At 39.1% G+C, this 15,179-nt stretch overlaps 1 protein-coding gene across 4 annotated transcripts in view; it reads left to right on the top strand.

Moving 5' to 3' along the window:
* Window positions 1-5,709, top strand: part of FAR1 (fatty acyl-CoA reductase 1) — a 77,861-nt gene extending 72,152 nt beyond the window's left edge. For all 4 annotated transcript variants that reach the window (XM_027073081.2, XM_027073079.2, XM_053203476.1 and 1 more), the window contains one exon: window positions 1,933-5,709. In XM_027073081.2, the coding sequence (XP_026928882.1) occupies window positions 1,933-2,095 (163 nt within the window). In that variant the 3' untranslated portion in view covers window positions 2,096-5,709. The remainder of the gene's footprint in view (window positions 1-1,932) is intronic.
* Window positions 5,710-15,179: the final 9,470 nt, after the last annotated feature.

Here is a 15,179-nt window from a genome sequence, read left to right as displayed (position 1 = left end):
GCAGAGTGTGATTGGCCGAGGGGCAGAGAGAGAGAGGGAGACATAGAATCCAAAGCAGGCTCCAGGTTCTGAGCTGTTATCAGAGAACCCAATGCAGCAACTTGAACTCACAGACTGGCGAGATCATGACCTGAGCCCAGGTCAGACGCTTAACTGACTGAGTCACCCAGGTGCCCCATGAGCTCTTTTGTCTATACCATCATTTGTATATTATAGTCCTATCTTGGATTGCCTATTGAAGGTAATGGAATTTATGTAACATTGTTATGTACCTGAACATTTGTATTCCTTTCTAACACCATTGAAAATATAAACAATGTTTTGAAATATGAGTACAGTAACATTAATGTTACTCTTTGAGACTGGGAGGGCCCTTTTATATGGACTCATGCCATGCTTCTTTCATAGATGAGAATTTGTCCAGTTGGCCTTTGATAATGTGACTGTCAGCTGTAAGTGAAGGAGTGAATTTGCATGTCTGACAGCTTAGAAGTACCTAAAGATGTTTAAAAATATTTTATTTTTTTGTCTGTAGGATGATGTATATAATGCCCAAACCTTTTTAGATTAGATGGGAAGCTCCAGAAGGGGCATGTCTGTTTTACCTACAGTATACCTAGTCCTGGTCATACAGAAAGATGCTCAGTAATACTTGATGAATGAATAAATTTGTGTCCCAAATTTTTTTGTTATAAAAAATCTTTGTTTCATTCATGGTTAATAGAGGTAAGGTGTTGTTTGATGGACTGCATGGTCAGGTTTGTTTGACTTTTGCAGACTTTCTAATTTTAAGGCTTCTAGTTAATTTTAAATAAGTTTCACATTAGTAATGGATTTGAACTCTTTTTTTCTTAGGTCTAAATATCAAAGTTTATTGAAATAAAATGTAACCTATCATAAAAAATACTAATATCACTGGTTACAGTTTTAAGTATATTAACAAAAAATCCGACATTTTAATCCTAGAATGACACTATCTATACTTGTGGTACAATAACAAACATGAAGTTAAATATGGAATAATGAAGAATTCTATCAGAATATTTTACACTTTCCCATCTATGTTCAGTATGCCTTTTTTAAGGAATATCCTCTGAAAGTGAAACTTTTGGAATATGTTTAAAGACATAGTTTTTAGGGGTGCTTGTGTGGCTCAGTCGGTTAAGCATCTGACTTCAGCTCAGGCCACGATCTTGCAGTTTGTGAGTTCGAGCCCCGCGTCGGGCTCTGGGCTGATGGCTCGGAGCCTGGAGCCTGCTTCCGATTCTGTGTCTCCCTCGCTCTCTGCCCCTCCCCCGTTCATGCTCTGTCTCTCTCTGTCTCAAAAATAAATAAACGTTAAAAAAAATTTTTTTTTAAAAAGACATAGTTTTTAGAATTAAATAGTTTTAACATAATTAGCATTTAAAATAATAACTTTCTTTCATAGAAATTCAGTTCAGTTCTAAGCTGGGTGGATGATTTTAGGTGTCATCATTTGAAAAAAGTATTTCAATGCTGTTTTGTATCAATCTCTAGGGTTGCTATTATTTTCACACTGGAATTAAAGCTGGTCATAAAGCAAAATGGATGAATTGTTCCACAAGTAGAAAGGGCATTAAGGTAGTAAAGAAAAGGAGAAAAGAATAGGTGCTCATACACAATCTGTATATTTAAACTCTTTGAGAACTCTTTTTCAATTGGCCAATCTTGGCCTAGCACAAAGAGATCTATAAGTCATAGCAACTTCCCGAACCAAATAGTTGGACAGTAGAGTGGAGGAAGAAAACTTGTTTCTTCTTGCTGCACTTCAAAATGACTTGCTCTGCAGTCATTATACTATAATGGATTTGAGCTTTGATGAGATCAGCAACTGGACATTGATTATCTGCCATCCAACAATATTTTATTCTAGAAAACATTGTCTGATATGTCTCTCGATTTGCTTTCCAGGTTGAGGAACATACGGTATGGTTTCAATACTATCCTTGTGATCCTGATTTGGCGCATTTTTATTGCAAGATCACAAATGGCAAGAAACATCTGGTACTTTGTGGTTAGTCTGTGTTACAAGTTTCTGTCATACTTCCGGGCATCCAGCACTATGAGATACTGAAGACGAGAATTTAGCATTAGAACATCTATGCATATGGTGGTCTAAATGCACAAAATGTAAAATGTACTTAAGTCATCTCACCTTTTGTCAAGACATTAAACCATCTTAGATCAGAGTGTGGAGTACAGTATGGTACATTTTATGTAACATTTTAATGTTTATGCTTACAAAATCTAGTGAACACACTGTGGTTATGCCAGCTCAAATCTACAATAGCCACCAAAACCATGACTTAACATTTTGATCCCTGGGGACAAGGGGTGGGGTGAGGGTAGGAATGGGGAAATAGGAACACTGACCAGTATAACTGTGCAATTCTGGAACATATTGATTAAAATATGCCTTAACATATAGTGAGTTTCTAATTCTAATATATAGTGCAGTGGAAAGCATTTATTTGGACAGGAATACATAGCTAAGTTGGTAGATATTTAATTCTTCGGTGTTTGGTTTTTTTCATCAGTTGAAGTGGGTTTTAGTTTTGTTAAAATTATAGCCATACTATTTTTACATCATTTCGTAAGTTATTAAGTGGTCTCCAACGTGAAAGACATGTTCTCATTTTCCTTTCTCTGATTAGTGGTCTGATGCACATCATTTTTTTGTAAGCAATCAGTTGCTTCCATTATCAGAAGGCTATATGTTATTCTAAAGACCCTACTGGATCTAATGAGTTTGAGAATCCATATCACCATATGCTATGTATTTTTTGAAGGAAAATGAGAACGAATTCAATAAGACTATTAGTGTCAAAAAGAAGACGAATACAGTTTTCTTCTCCACATTATGACCAAATAAAAATCAGTCCTGTGAAATTGTGTTCATGTTTTGAAGCTGGAGGATTTCTTGAGACTGGCAAAGAAGGGTACAGGTGGGGAGGGATTCACCATATTGTGCTCTCTTCCCTGTGTACATTATATTAATAGGACTTTTAAGGCTTATACAGTCTTTCCAGTGAAAACTGATAATGCTTTATTATGGAAGAATATATTTGCAGATAGTCCTAACATTAAGAAAATGTTCTCACATGTGTGTAAACACATACTAACTTTTGACCTTGAGAGCTGAATTCCTTCAAGAAAAATAAAATAGTGCATAAAATAACGTGTATAAAATTAAATAAAGGACTTTATTTACATACCACCTAAAGTAGCAAACTGTTGAATGAGATATCATTTATTTTTTCTGCATGTAGTTTTAAAGAGATGCATTATAGAAACAAGTAATAGCAAGAAAATTAATGTGTATTTTAATGATACATTATTATTCCCTTTAAACCTTTAAACCTTAATAGTAGTAAACTGTCCTTACTGTTTTAACATACGTTTGGTTTAACAGATTGATCAGCATAACATGTTCGAATTTAGCTGATCAAGTTGTACTATATTTAAATCAACAGTATATCTTGAATGTGTTTAATGAGGTCAGTTCACAATACAAAAAGTTACATACAACTTTACATCTTACTTTCTCTGTCAATTTAAATGCAAGAAGTTTATTTTGTTATTGTGAAAACCTAAATGTAAAGGAAACCACCTTCTTCCATGCAGGTGTGTAATCTTGAGAAGGAAAAATGCTTCCATGGTGAAGCCAGATTTTCTGTGGTAAAACTTTTAAACATTATTTTAAAAGAAATATGTATGTATGTATGTGTGTGTGTGTATGTGTATATATATATATATATATATATATATATATATATATATATATATATATATTCATATTCTTTGAAATGATACTAAGTCTCTGGTCTAGGACCATACCTTGTGTAAGGTGTGAGAGACCAGGACAGTGTCTAAAAATGGAATAAATGATGATGCCTTTAATTTAAAGTGGCCCGTAATTAACTCTAGATGCTCTATACATTGAGTACTCCATCTCTCCAAATACATTTCCGTAATGGGTTGAAAACATGCTAACATTTGTATGATGTTTGTGCTCTGCCAGATATACGTAGAATCAGATGAAGTGTCTTTGTGTCTTGCAAAAGAATCAGGTACAACTTTGACAGGCATGTGAAGTACAGAGGGGGGTATGTCTTCTGAACCATGGCATTGTTCTTGTAATCCAGTGTAGGGAAATGCCAGCTAGGCGGGTGCTGAGGCCACTGCATTATTTTTGTGTGTTTAGAATTCTGCTGTCAGAAGAAACTCATGAATGAATTAATATATCATTGTAGAACTTAGTTCTGAAGTTAGTGTGAAGAATACATAGGTTGTTAATCCCCACCAACTAGACTTAAGCTTAACTCAAAGATTTTGGAAATCATTTTTGTTGATGTCATTTGTCAGACAGAGTTTTAGTTTTGATTATATTTTCACACGAGCTCCATTTTTAACATGATAGCCTAATAAATTTGACATTTCATTTAATTCATTTGATAAAAAGCTGTATTGTAAAACATTTGGGCTTTTTCCCTCTCTTCACTCTTGATTCTTAAAATTCTGTGCGTTTGTCAATTGTGACATCATTTGTGGCTATATTTAAATTTGACTTGGCAACATTAGTATGTTTTAAAAGTCAACAAAGAAGCATGGCAATGGGTTCTTTGACTTAAGAATGGTATAAACATGGTATAAAAATGGTAATAAAGATTGGAAGTAGGGAGGAAAATAATCTTATTTCTCCCCTTTTTTTGTGTGTGTCTATAGGAACTGGTTCAGGGTTTTTTTTGCTTTTTGTTTTAAATGTAAATTGATAATCTTTTATAAGAAGTAAATAGAAGCATTATTGGGTGCCTTTGTTTGTAAACCAAAAAGTAATAAATGAATCCCTATATTTCCATTATAGTATTTATTGTATTTTTACGATAATTATCCTGAAAATTACCTGTGAGATGACGTGGTTAGAATTCCAGGAAGCAGGCCTCACATATGCTACTTACCTTTTTTTAGGTGCACTTATTACCTCTTGTATCTTAATGTTATTTAATTCTGAGTTTTTTACAAGCATTTTAGGGGAAGCATATGGACAGGATGAATGCCTTTCATTAAAGTATTATTTTCATGTATTTGTCTGGAATGAGGTAGTTTTTACCAGGAGACTGTCAATGTCTCACTGCGCTCCAGCCACTCTCCTCCACGTTGAATGATACCGTTTTAATTTATGGGTACATTTGTAGTAATTTATCTGTTGAGGGAGGATGAGGGATCACTCACTGGTAATAGAGACTAACCGTAAAAAAGGTGTTGGGCTGGGTTCGGGTGAGTGTAAATGGCCTTTTTCCAGGCCACCTCCAAGCCCTGACTCGAAACCATTAGCACTGATTTGCTGTACTCTGAGAAAAACTCTCTAACCATTTGCATGAGAAACTAGAGACAGGAAGGTATGCTGCATAACTTGATAGAGAAATGAGTTCATTAAACTTATAGTCTCTGTGATAAAAGAAATATGAAATATTTTCTTATTGAATAATTAATGTTTTTATCTTAAAGCATTTTCTAGTCATAGAATGAATTTATCTTTTTTTTTTTTTTTATGGTGGTATGTTCTTCTATTTCTGTTACTCTTAAGATTCCTAAGCAAATCATCTTTGTCAATTGAGCATAGTTGTGTCTAATTGTTAAATAATTCCTTGATTTTTCTTTATTAAAGACAAGTTTGAGTAACATTAAGTTTGACGTGCTCCTTTTGCAAGTTGATGGCTGTAAAATACATTTATGTAGAAAAACACAAAGTGAGAAGTATGAATTTAATATCTTTACTGTAGGCCTGAAATGAAAGGAATAAGGCTATAATTGTCTGTCTTTCTTTCTTTCTTTCTTTCTTTCTTTCTTTCTTTCTTTCTTTCTTTCTTGTCACAGATCACAGACACTGCCTTTAATTTTATACAAGAAGAAAAGAGGCACTGGAGATTTTTCTGAATTCATTAAAATATACAAATATTCATAGTTACTGTCTTCGAAATATTTACCTTAAGATTCTCTACTAGATGTTTAACTTCATTTTCATATTACAGCTTCATGGGGTTGAAGTAGGTGTCCTCCAAAGATGCTTTGGAGACAAAATTGCTTTATTTTCCGCTGGTTGTACAGAAAACCTAATACATTCTCGCTGTCTGTGTCTCTCTTATGCGTAAATCTGTTTGATCTTGAGATTTGGTGACCAAGTATAACTAGAATGTTTTAGTCTGAACCATGTAAAAATGCTAATATTTGATCATCTTAGACCTATAAAGGTCTAAGGCTTTCATATGACTCAACCTAGTATTAGAGCTGCTTTTTTGGTTTTATTTTTTTAAAACATCTGAACCTAAACATACAGAAGAATGTGGTTTCATTTAATATAGTCATCCTGGGGGCGCCTGGGTGGCTCAGTCGGTTAAGCGTCCGACTTCGGCTCAGGTCATGATCTCGCGGTCCGGGAGTTCGAGCCCCGCGTCGGGCTCTGGGCTGATGGCTCAGAGCCTGGAGCCTGCTTCCGATTCTGTGTCTCCCTCTCTCTCTGCCCCTCCCCCGTTCATGCTCTCTCTCTGTCTCAAAAATAAATAAAAAACATTAAAAAAAAATTAAAAATAAAATAGTCATCCTGGGAGATTGTAGATCAGTACTTAATTTTTTTGACATTTAATACCTAATTTTCTGCTTTATGTTGTATCTTTCATAGATTCTTGTCATTTCTCCCCACCTGGTTGTTGGTTTCTTGAAAGGCAAACCAGCCTTGTACCCTTCATGTAGTAGAAGTAACACTAGCGAACATTTGTTGAGCATTTATGCTGTGTATCAGCCAGTACTGTAAACATTTTACATATATCAACCCACTTAGGCCTTTTAGCAACCCTTTGAGGAGGGTCCCTCTATCACCTGTGATTTATAGGTGGGTAACTGAGGCAAATGGTATAACTGTTTACCCATGTTACCAGTTCTAGTGGCAGAGCCTAGGTGTGAACTTAGGTAAAGCCCTGCTCCACAATGCCCAAGACAGTACTGTAGGAACATAAATGTTTCTGGACTATTCAGAGAAGTTGCCTGACATGCTGTTGTTCTAAATGTCTTTATTGGCTTCTTCCTTTTATTTTATTTTTACAGTTTATTATTTTGAGAGAGAGCATGTATGTGAGTGGGGGTGGGGGAAGAGGTGGGCAGAGAGGGGAAGAGAGAGAACCCCAAGCAGGCCCTGCATTGTTTGGAGCAGAGTCGGATGCAGGGCTTGAACTCATGAACCGTGAGATTATGACCCGAGTCGAAATCAAGAGTCAGACCCTCAGTCGACTGAGCCACCCACACGCCCCTTTATTGGCTTCTTCATTTTAAAACCCAGCACTCATCAAAATATTGAGAACTTACTATGGGTCTGGTGCTATGTTTTATACTGCAGTTATCTGTTTATCCATTCGTATCACTCACCACACTTTAAGCTTCTCAGTGGTCCAGACATGAATATAACACACTGCCTCCCCTTTAGGATTTGGTGATTTAACATACATAAGTACACAATTTTAAACAGGCTTTTTGTTTATTTATTTTTGAGAGAGAGCGAGAGAGCAGGGGAGGGACAGAGAGAGAGGAAGACACAGAATATGAAGCAGGCTCCAGGCTCTGAGCTGTCAGTGCAGAGCCTGACGTGGGGGTTCAAACTCACAAACTGCGAGATCATGACCTGAGCAGAAGTTGGACCCTTAACCAACTGAGCCATCTAGGTGCCCCAAGTAAACATAATTTTAATACAACATACAAGGAAAGAAAAAGACGAGATACTAAAAGGACTAAAAACACTGCTTAGTGTTTCAGGGAAGAGCTCATATAAACACCTGACATTTAAGTTGTGGTTTTAAGTCTGATTGGGACAAGGCTGGGATCGAGATGCATTCCATGTATAGAGCAGAGCACATGTTAAGGCTGGGCAGTGCGGTGCAATGAGGAAATATTTTGGTGCTACAGGGGAAGACGACGAAGGGAAGATGAAGTTAGGGGCCAACGAGGTGCTGTGCATGGTCAGTGCACTCTAGGCTGTGGAATACCTCTTGTCTAAAACACTCCGTTTCCCCAGCCAAAGCCACCTATTAAATATCAATAGATTTGTGACTTTAAATGTACTGACCCATTACATTTATAAATGAAATTAGTTTGAGAGAAAAAAGTCTACTCCTACCGTGTCCCTAAGTACTTTCGAGAATACAAACCACAAGAGTATTTAAACAACTAGTTTCTGGTCTTCAGTTTTTTGATTCTCCAAGTAGGATCCCTAGACCAGCAGCATCTGCGTCTCCTGGGAACTCCATAGAAATGCAGCTTTCCAAACCATCCCAGACTTAGTCAGAAATGGGTGGGCCCGGCAGTCTGTTTCACAAACTCCCAAGTGACTGTAAAGTGCACTGAAGGTGGAGAAGCTCTGGGCTCTATAGTCAGTCTTTGTGAGGTACCAGCAAGGTCCAGGCAGAGTGCTATTCTAGGATCTGGGACAAGGTCTGGAAAGTTCTACTTGAAACTAAAAATAACTATAGAAAACACCATACAAAACGCATAGTAATACATAGAAAAGGGTCTGGCCTGGCAGGGATAATGCCAAAACGTTCAAGTTAGCCTTGTGTGGTGGAGTTATGATTGATTTGGCTTTTTGTCCTTTATTCTCATATTTTCTAAGTTTTCTGCCGTGAGCCTGAGTTTTCTTTTTCTTTTTTTTTTTTTAAACCAAAGCAGAGTTTTTATTTTAAAATAACTTTACAGATGTGGGTGCATGGAATTTGGAAAAGTAACAAATATGTAAAAATGTGTCTTTTCTCCAATAAAGAGTCAAGGTCCATTCATTCTGGATTTTTAACTCCAAATCTTGAGGTGGAATTCAGTCTCACAATTAAGGAATGACAACTTACTAGGCAGCAATGAGCCTTGAAACCAGGTCTTTGTTCATATTCTACATTGGTTAATTGTGATTTGACAGAGAATCTGCTCCCATTCAGCTCTTGGTAGACTGAGAAGGTGTTCCTCGTTCTTAAAGCGGAGTTCTGGAACCAGCGCCGTGGGGATCTCTCTTAACTACCATAACATGGTGCAGGCAGTTGAAAGTGTTGCTAATTTGAGAATGTCATCTTTGAGGAAATCTGAAATGATCAGAGTTCTGTGGCCTTAAGCTTTATGAAAACAGGACTTGCCCCACCTCCCCTGTTAGATTGAAAATACCTCTTCACTTTGATTTCTGCATTTGATTGTGAGCTCTCCCTTAGAGCAGGGCCTGTTAAAGTACCTGGCACATAGACGTTACTCAATAAGCCTTCCAACTTACTGATAACGTGAAGTTTGTTTTGTTCTTCCTTCTGTGAGTCACAGGATTTTAAGCTCCCTCCTCATGTACAGGATTTTGCAATTGAGGAGACTTTGCCGAAAAGGATGTGAAAGTGGTTTACACTGTTAACCATTTATTTATCTTTTTAATAAAGCTAGAGATGCTAACAAAACAGTGCACTTGCCCCAAGTTAGAAACTCCACAATTGACAAATTTTACCAAGTCTTTTATTCAACAAGACTTTTTATCCACTAATGTAAAATCATGCTTAAATTCTACCTTCTAAACTCTTAGCAGGTTATAATCAAAATAATAACTCTGATGACTGTATTACCTCCAGAGTCTTTCTTGATAAAGATATCTATTCAGAGAAGCCTAGTTGAAGGGCGAGTTGATTTCTGGAACGTGGTGATTCCTAATGGTGTGTGCTTTAGATTAGAAAAAACTCGGGGTGAGCTTTATGAATGCTTAGCAGTGCTAAAGCCATTGGGAGGGTGGGCTGTGTGTAACATCTAACAGCATTGTAGAATGACCTAATGGAACACTTTTACCTGACTACATCATCTGCCTTCCCCACTATGCCAGAATCCATCTTACAGGCCTGGGCCAATTTTTGAATTGTTTTCCAGTTCATAGTGCGCAATGCATTGTAAGAATTGCCCACCCTGCTCTGATGTCTTCAACCCTCAATTCCTTCATTCGTATAATATCAGTATTGTCCTAACTCCTGTCATGTTAGGACCATCCTCCTACCTCTCCTGTATTGTCAGATGCACTTTGCCTGCAAGTACACTTTGTATATCCATACTTGGTTGGCTTCACAGACCATCAAATTCTACCTATCTGTGACCATCCCAGAGCAAATGGACTGTTTCTTGAAGAATTGTCAATAGTGGGGTCCCGGATGGGATTTAGCATGATCATATCCAGAGACCCTCCTCCTTGGCACAAGGGCAGACGTATTAGCGTCTTCTCAAAAAGACACGTACACAAAACCATCCCCATCATTTTACCATTTTTCCCTTGGCAAGAACTTTCTAATTATTCCATTTGAGTTGAGTTTCTAATTCTGATGCACAGTCCCCCGTTTGCCCCTAAGACGAAGGTTCCTATGTGCAGTGTTCTTCCTTCACCCCTGCAGACCTACTCTTTGCAACTGATTTCCATGCCTTGTCTGGTTCCTCTTCAAAGCATGCTCTTCCAGCAGCTGAATGATCTTCCTAAATCACAAATGTTCATGTTTACCCCTATATACTTAAAACCCTAAGGGACTCCCCTTTTGCACACTGTCCCCAGGACCAAGCCCATACTTCATGACACGGTTTCAATAGCTCATCATGGTCTGGACAACTTCTTGGCTCTCACATTCTTCCTATTCCTCATGTCCAAACCACTTGGTGTTCTACCAAATCTCTCTAGTCTCTCTTGCCTTGATCACGATATCCCTCTACCTGCAAAATTGTGTCTACTCTCTCCAACTTTCTCATTTCAGTTTAGACATCAAGTCCACATCAGGGATGCCTTCAACTGCAAATAGCCAAGAAAGCCAGATGGCAGCTAATTTTTTGTGAGCATTGATTTACTGTCACCATCAGCATTATTGGTATTATTTATAATCATAAGTTCAGTCTTCCAACCTATTCTTAAGTGATCCAGTGGCTGTGATAAAACTCCATTCCACATTCCCATTCCCCTGGTTCCAAACCGGGGATCACAAACAGGTTTTATCTTAGCTATTGTTGCCAGTTGGTTAATAACTGATACCTGTGTTGAAAAAATTTTGAGACTCAGGAGACACTCAGCAGAAGAGAATGCCTTTTGTGATCTGTCGTGGGTGCAGAAAACAAGCGTGGCATGTGTGCAATGTGTCTGCCATCTTTTGCCAAACTTGTGCATCTCTAAACGGCTTGGAATAAAAACGGTTTCACAGTTAGCTTGTTGGGATGAAAAAGCACAATTCTAGATGAGGAAAAGCATTATGATTACTTGTTCTCTAATTGGCATACCTGGTGCATTGTTCCACTTTAAATGATAAAACAGCCTCACTTTTCTAGGATTAAACCCAATTTAGTTGTAGTATAGTTATTATTTTTTGTGTACATTACTCAGCTCAGCTTGCTAGTATTTCTACTCATCAGTCAACTTTGAATTGTTACAACACTTAACACATAAGAACCTTACAGCAGTAGTTACATTTATCTCTTTCCCATTTTTCATGCCTTTGTTGTCAAATATTCTTTTTTTTCAACTTTTCCAAGTATTACAAACTGCAGACACATTTTTGCTTCAAATAGTCAACTGTTTTTCGTGCCAATGAACTTAAGAAAACAAAACGTAGTTAGCATTTATGGAGTTCTTTATTCCTTCATGTAGATCCATGTTTCCAACTGGTACCATTTCCCCTTGGCCTGAAAACATGAGCATTTCTGGTAGTGTAGGTCTGCTGGTGGTGAATTCTTTAGCTTTTGTTTATCTGGAAATGTCTTTATTTTATCTTCATTTTGTAGGATATTTTCCCTGGAAAAAGAAGTCTATGTTGGCAGCTTTTCTTCTTTAGCATTTCAAATGTATCATTTTAAGTACATCATTGTCTTTTGCTCTCCATTGCTTCTCATGGGAAGTCAGTGAATATTCTTATATTGCCCCCTTTTAGGTAAACATGCACGTTTTCTTCTGGCTACTTTTATTTTGTTTTCAGCACTTTGACTATCATAGATATGTTGAGTTGTTTGGTGTTTTTTTTTTTTTAATGTTTATTCTGCTTATGTTTTACTGAGTTTTGTCTGGAATCTGTGGGTTAATAATAGTTTTCATCAAATTTAGAAAATGTTGGCCATTATAACTTCAAACTTTTTCTGTGTCACTCGCACGTTCTTTTCCTCTAAGACTCCCCATATATATGTATTAGACTGCTTAATATTGTCTTATAGACCCTGAGGCTATATTTAATTTTTCAGTCCCTTTTCACTCTGTATTTCAGTTTGGATCGTTTATATTGATTTGTTTTCAAGTATACTGATTTTTTTTTTTTTATTTTTGTAATGTCTAATTTACTGTTAAACCCATCTAGTAAAATTTCATGTCAGATATGACAATTTTTAGTTCTACAATTTCCATTTAGCTGTCTTTTTATAGTTTTTGTTTCTCTACTGAAATTTTTTACATCAATCTTTTCCTTTAAATCTTCCATATACTTATAATAGCTCTTTTCAAGTCCTTAGCTATTAATTCCAATGTCTGTGTCCTCTGAGTGTGGTTTTTTAGGGAGCCATTATGTTGTTGTTGCTGCTGCTGTTCCTGGTTGTAGGTCACATTTTCCTGTTCCTCCTTCTCCTATCTAATAATTTTTATTGCTTGCTGAACCATGTGGATATGACAGTATTGAGAGTCTGGACTTTGTTTTCTTCCTTTAAAGAAAATTGAGTTTTGGTTTTGTAGGAGTTAATTTGTTGGTAGATCAGCTTAAAGGAGTAGGGCTTTCATGTAGCCCTTATTCTAAGGCTAGAACAGATCTACTCCTACGTACAGCCCTTCTGAGCTCTTCCACTCAGTGCCTGGGGGCCACTTTATTGTGTCCAATCAGAATATAAACACTTTGGATTGTGTAACATTCAGAATCTCCATTTGGCTTACACAGACCCTGAAGGATAACTCTTTTTCCTGATTAGTATTCAGTCAAAGACCCAAGGGGGTCCATACGCAATTTCAGGAGCTACTGCCCTGAAGAACCTCCCCCCCCCCCCCCCCCCCCGGTATCCTGAATTTCAATTTCCAAGCACCTCAGCAGCTCCAGACTCTGATCTTTATTTCTTTCATATAGCAAGGCTACACTCAATCCTAGATTCCCCAGGTTCTGGAAACCCCTCCTGAGAGAGCCAGGTGACCTTGGTATTTCTAGCTATCTGATTAGGGATGTGCCTGATATTCAGGAAGAAGCCTGCAGCTCCCTTTGTCCCACTAGATCCAGCGGAGGCAACCAGCTCCCTGTCCACCCCCCACCCCTTGCTAAATCCATCTGCACTCTCATGCCTTCCAAACCACCGAACACCAGAGGTCAGTGTCAGTGGAAAGGGCGGGACTAGAGGGGATTTAGTTCCTCCATCATCCCCACCAATACCCCCTAGCCATTGCATGGTAATCTTTGATAGGGATAATTTGTCTCAAAGCTATGGAAAGCTTGAATATAAGAATCTTTCAATTCTGAGCCTGGGTGGCTCAGTCGGTTAAGCATCCAGCTCTTGATTTCGGCTCAGGTAATGACCTCACAGTTTGTGAGATTGGGCCCCATGTCGGGCTCTGTGCTGACAGTGCTGTGCAGAGCCTGCTTGGGATTCTCTCCCTCCCTCTTTCTCCCTCTCTGCCCCTCCCCTGCTCACTTGCGTGCACTCGCTCTCACAAAATAAATAAAGAAACATTAAATAAATAAATAAAATATTGCTGTCTTTATCTGTAGATTTAAAAAATTAATGAGGCCACTTGGGTTCTTGGGAACAGACTCTGAGTTGGGGTTTCAGAATCAAGCTGTTTACTAGGGATTGACACCTGTGAGAAGAAGGAACTGAAAACAGGTTGGCAGAGGAGGAAATTAAACTCTGTTGGAGGCCTGCTAAGGCTTCAGCCCTCTAGCAAGGAGCTTGGGAGTCACTATTGCCTGTTAGGTGCTTTGCATCAAGCCGAATGACTGAACCTAGATACCCCACCCCTCTCCCTCAGTCACCGGATCTGTGTTGCTCCAGTTAGGGCAGAACTTTGGGTATGGCAACTCTCAGAGCAAGACAGACCCTGCAGGAGCTGTCTCAGAGGCTGTCTGCTGACCACGCTCTGCATTTGAGCAGCACGTCCTCCCTTGAAGGAGAATGTGGTGGTACATCTCTCAGGGCTACCACAAAAAAAAGGTGCTTGCTGTGGAAATGCAGCTTTAGGACAAATACTCTTGCTGATCTTCCCAACCCAATTGTCACACTAAGCTCCATCTGGTCAAAAAATCTGGAGCCAACTAGTCTCATCTTTTGAAATACCAGGAAGTAGTGAGGACTGGACTGTCATGGAGCCTCACTGGGGTAAAGTTGGGGCAGGGGCCACCCGGCAGCTTTGAACATGCATTGATCCACACATCCATCCATCTGTCCCATCTCTCCATGTGTCCGCCCACAAATGTTCCCTGTGTTAGGCTCTTGGTCAGGTGTTGGGAAGGGACCTGTGGCTACAACCCCTTCCCTGCCCTCAAGGAACTCAGAGGCAGTGGGGGTGACATCACAGGGGCACAGCAGTCATTACTGTGACCCAGGCAGATGATTGGACCTACAGTAAGAGGGCCTCAGCAGTGGGTCGGTCATTCCCACTGCTTCTGGGCCCAGAAGCCAATGTCAGGCGAGTGGGAGGCACTGAAAAGTCAGCCCATGGGGATAAGTACCAGCATGAGGCCATGGGCAGGACTGAGCTGGCAATAGCTGCCAAAGGAAGAGTCAGGCCTGGGCCTGGGCTGCATGAGGTGGGCACAGGCAATGGGCTTTAGGGGAGACTCAAAGGCATGTGGGCACAGGACACAGCTGAGCTTTGAGGGACCAGCGAAAGTGCAGCGGATCCAGAAATGGAGGAGTGAAGAAACAGGCTGGGCAGATGTAGGAGTGGAGTAGGGGTGAGGCACCAGCGGTGTCTGTGACCAGCAGGAGGGGAACAGATTCAAGTGCAGAGAGAAGGTCAACTTCCGCTGGGGTGGGAGGGTACTGTTGCTCAATGTTCTTTCTCGGATGTGCTTACTTGGTGCTTCCCTACTCTCTCCCTGTTGCTCTGTTGCCTTCTCCCTGACCCAGGGCTGACCTAGGAGGCTGGGTTAAGGGTTGACCAGGGAGCCTGTGCATCA

This window comes from Acinonyx jubatus, chromosome D1, assembly GCF_027475565.1.
Source record: "Acinonyx jubatus isolate Ajub_Pintada_27869175 chromosome D1, VMU_Ajub_asm_v1.0, whole genome shotgun sequence".
NCBI classification, from domain to species: Eukaryota; Metazoa; Chordata; class Mammalia; order Carnivora; family Felidae; genus Acinonyx; species Acinonyx jubatus.
This window is presented reverse-complemented; position numbering and strand designations above follow the sequence as displayed.